At 43.1% G+C, this 4,647-nt stretch overlaps 1 protein-coding gene across 1 annotated transcript in view; it reads left to right on the forward strand.

The window, feature by feature from the left end:
* Window positions 1-4,647, forward strand: part of TSC22D1 (TSC22 domain family member 1) — a 135,644-nt gene that overhangs the window by 130,492 nt on the left and 505 nt on the right. The window contains exon 3 of the mRNA XM_007466465.1: window positions 3,007-3,106. Coding sequence (XP_007466527.1) covers window positions 3,007-3,106 — 100 coding nt within the window. The remainder of the gene's footprint in view (window positions 1-3,006; window positions 3,107-4,647) is intronic.

Below are 4,647 nucleotides of genomic sequence, written 5' to 3' on the forward strand. Positions count from 1 at the left end.
GGGGGCAAAAAAGGAAGGGGCCCCCGTACCCCAAAAAAAAAAAAAAAAAAAAAAAAAAAAAATCCATCTTAAGGAATCTAGCCCATTTATGTGAAAGATAGGAAGAGAAATAGATTTCTAATCATATTTTTGCTTGTATATCTTTTAGCCCAGCATGTTCTCCAGATATAGATTACAAACATTCAAGGATATATGTACAAGGATGTTCCCTGCAGGTGTATCTAAAATAGCAAAGTATTGATGATGACCATAACGTCCTGATGTAGAGATAAGGTGTAAACAGACTGTGGTTCAGATATTGGCTTCTTAGCTTAATACTTGGATGGTCAGTTGAAATGAATGAAATGAAAACATAGCCAACTTGTATCTTTGTTTTCAAGAATCTGGAGCACAGGAAAAAGCCTGGACATTTGAGATTGGGGTGGTTCTTTGCTATTGATTTTATTTTTCTATTCTGTTCTGTTTTGCCGAAGAGCCTTTTTACCTGGATTCCAGTTCAATCACTTCCGCATATCGGTAGCACGTATGCTAATTCAGCAACATGTGCTTTTCTTCCAATAAGTAAAATCCAGTTAATTTAGTAATCTTCTTAAACTTCAGTGGGAATTTAAAATTCATTTCTTTATATGACCTTAGAGTTTTGTTTTTTTAAGCTCTTAATTGCAGCTTAAGCGATGCTTTAATTTTTCCTGTGCAGTTGGCATTCCGTTTAAACATATAAATGACTTAATCACATAGACAGTTTTAGTGATCACTGTAACTTTCAAAATATAGAAACTACCATGTAGTAAGTAATAATTGTGCCTAGCATTCATAGACATGGAGACCATGTGTCTGCTTCCCAAATTATGATTTTTGAGGTTCCATTTACTGTTTCCTTTTACTAAAAATGGGTGCCTTTCCAAAATTTGTATCATGAGGTAATATATATTGAATTTTTGTAAATGATAAATATGCCAACACATATTTGAATATCACTTGTTATTCAAAAGCAAAGCCTTAAAATTTAGAGAACAATGTGAACCTTACAGTTAAAAAAAAGGATGAAACTGCCTTGGTTTTTTTAACCCAACAGAGAATTGCCCTTTCATCAGCTACCACATTCACCAGATTTGGTTCCTAATGACTTCAGACAATTTCTAAAGCCAAATGCACTCTGCCAACATTGGGTCACCTTCAAAGAATGTCTAAAGAGGCTCCACTGGCAACTAAAATTTCCTAAATTAAAGGATGCTGCTTGAGGGAGAATGCTTCGTTGAGAGAAAAGACTCCGTGTGTGTGTGTTTGTATATGTGTGTAAATCGAATATGTACGTATACATGTTCTATGGTCAGATTTTATGTTGGAATTATTTGTGATGATACAACTTGTTTAGGGATTAGTCTTTAGTATTTGCAGTTTTTTTGTTTTCTGTTTTTATAGGATTATACCATTAGAGGGCAGTATTGTAGAGGTTTAAATGTACCTTCTTAAATGTATTGAATTGCAAAGTGTTTATAACCTGTAATAATCAAGTGAATTTAAGGCCTTAGACTTAGAGTATATTAAACTGCAACCTCAATTGATACATCCTTGCAAATATTTTAAATTAATAGAAGAAATTATGTTAACAGGTTAAGCTATTTTACACCCAGATCTCTTAATTTTAGTTTAGAGAAGGGAATTATTTGGTCAGTGTGGCCATCAGGGTGACATATATACCTACAGTATTTCAGTTCCTCTGATGTAAGAAGGCTCAAAGGATTGAGGCTTATAGGAATTGCACTTAACATCCAAAAACTTGCCTTACGGACTTAGTGAAAATAGATCCATGTGAGTAGGATTCAACCTGTGGATTGATTTTTTTTTTTTTTTTTCCTAGCTATAAATGGAAGGAGGAGGTGTAATTTTAAGGTTTATGGCTCTAGGGACATTTTGAGATCTACCTGATTACATTTGGTGGTTTCCTTTTGGCCTCAATTAGTATATGCCTAGAAAAGAAAATGTACTGTTTTTTGTTTCTACACGTAATTGATAAATTCATGGAAAGGTAGAGTCTCTCAAAAAGGAAATGTGATTTTTTTTCCTCTAAAATTCACTGGCTAAGGGAAAAAAAAGTATTATTACAGTATGGTGTTATCCTTATAAATAAAACTGCCTATAAAATCCTCCAGTTACTGCTGCCTGTAAGAACGAGATAATTGAAATCGAGACACTCGGGCTCCTGCAAGTCTTTAGTGGTGGGACTGGGCATGCTCAGTAGCTCAGACGGGTCTGGTTGCAAATAAGCAGCTTTCGCCGTTCGGCAGCCACGGGAACAGGCAGCTCCAGAGACGGGGTCTGGCTCCCTTAAACGTAAGCACGTGCGGGTTCCCAATCGTATTTTTCGGAGCCCCTCGGCGTTTTCTGCCGGAGCACTGCTCCATCTTTCCTTGATCACGTAGGCTTTGGCGGCCCGCACCCCGGCCCCTTAGACTGCGGCCTGGGCCAGCCCACCCGAGGAGCGGATCGCCGGGCTGGGGGCGGGGTGGGGGTGGTGAGGAAGGCGGGGAAGAGAGGAGGAGGGCGGGGAAGGGAGGAGGGGGCGGTTCCAGCGGCGTGCTGGCCAATTGGCGCGGCTCTTCCCTGCATATATTTTGCACGGAGACTGGGAGTCCTAGTCTAGAGCCTGGTGGAGCCCGGCTGCCGACGTGGGAGCCTTCTCCGCACGATAGTGGGATCTACATCTTCCCGGAATCGCCAAGCCCCAGAAGCTGGGTTTCTTTCAGTTAGGGCTGCTGTTTTCTATTTCTCCCTGAGCTACATAAAGCTAGAAGATTTTTATCTAGCTCAAACAAGGCTGCTAGTATTCCCTTTTTTTTTTTTCTTTTTTTTCTGCGAGGGTGTTTTTGGCTGCAATTGCATGAAATCCCAATGGTGTAGACCAGTGGCGATGGATCTAGGAGTTTACCAACTGAGACATTTTTCAATTTCTTTCTTGTCATCCTTGCTCGGGACTGAAAACGCCTCTGTGAGACTTGACAATAGCTCTTCTGGTGCAAGTGTGGTAGCTATTGACAACAAAATCGAGCAAGCTATGGATCTGGTGAAAAGCCATTTGATGTATGCGGTTAGAGAGGAAGTGGAGGTCCTCAAAGAGCAAATCAAAGAACTAATAGAGAAAAATTCCCAGCTGGAGCAGGAAAACAATCTGCTGAAGACACTGGCCAGTCCCGAGCAGCTTGCCCAGTTCCAGGCTCAGCTGCAGACTGGCTCCCCCGCTGCCAGCACACAGCCACAGGGGACCGTAAATGTCGGCCGGGATAGTTTTTTAAAATTTACTCGTGAGATACTTGTAATAATGCAGGTGAAAGATAGCCTGGCGAATTCCTTTGTCCATTGCTGAGAGGCTACGGTGACATGGATGTTGCTTTTTGAAATGTTCAGAATAGCCTTCTTTTTGCAGGTCTGGCCAGAGAACAGGCTTTTACCACATTATGTAATTTAGCATTTGTGGCTCACTAAAATTGGGAAATGTCTGGATATTCATTAGTAAAAGACTGGCTGGTGTGTTCTGGAGGGTGATATATTACATAGCATTAAAGAATATTGAAAAAATGATGCTAGTAACATCACGGAATTGGTAAATCCTTTTTGTCTTGGATGTTTAAGATAGATTCCATTTATCGACTTTTTTTTTTTTCCTTTTCAGCTCTTCTGGTGCAAGTGTGGTAGCTATTGACAACAAAATCGAGCAAGCTATGGTATGTACTGATTAAAAATCGTTTGTACTAAATGTGGGCACAGTACAAAAAGCGAGGTGTCTTGGGATGGAACAAGCGCATCCATAGTTAAACTGATGATTGCTCTCCATACATTTAGAAATGCCGGCACTGTCTCCATTCTGCTAGCATGAAGCCACATACCACAGCTGCTGAGGAGAGAGAAAGGGGCCCTGAGGGTATTCGATGTTCTTTCCAGGACCGATTTCACACAGCCGTCGGGATTTTGGCGGAGGTCCCCCTTTTTGCTGGGGAATTGCTAGGAAAGCGCTGGCCCGGCGTGTCCTCTGGTCGTGGTCTCATCTCTAGTGATGTGGCTTTACTAGGAATCCTAAGGTTTACCGGGGAGCCGGGAGGGGGGAGGGCCACAGAAGTGGGGATCTCCGGAAGGGGCCTCCTACACCGGGTCCAAACGGATCCCCAGTGATGGAGGCTACTGCACAATGAAAAAGAACCGGAGAAAAGTTTCGGCTTCTCAGCCTGCGCCTGGTTTTCTCCTATTTTTTATTTCCGCCTTGGCCGTTCTTTGTTATTGGAGCAGCGCCTGTGGCTCTTCTCACGGGATTCTCTGCCCACTGTTGCTAGGCAAACTCCGAACCTTTAATTCGGAGCTATAAATAACTCGAGCGCCCATTGGCTGCAACGGCTGCCCAGGTTTCTGTGATGTCAGCTTAATCACGAAAGGGGGGATGGGGGGAGGGAGGAAAATGCGGCAACACGCTCTGTAGGAACTGGCTGCAGCCGGTGCTGAAGGAGGCGGTCTGGCGGGCGGAGGGAGGGACTTGGGGGCGGGGACGCGGCTACCGTTGCTCCGGGGCTGGACATCCCTGGGCCGGGCTTTTGCACGGAGCCCCAGAGCCCCAGTGCATTTTGCCATCTCAAATAGGAAACTTGAGCGTAGGCATTC

This window comes from Lipotes vexillifer, unplaced genomic scaffold (assembly GCF_000442215.2).
Source record: "Lipotes vexillifer unplaced genomic scaffold, Lipotes_vexillifer_v1.1 scaffold384, whole genome shotgun sequence".
NCBI classification, from domain to species: Eukaryota; Metazoa; Chordata; class Mammalia; order Artiodactyla; family Lipotidae; genus Lipotes; species Lipotes vexillifer.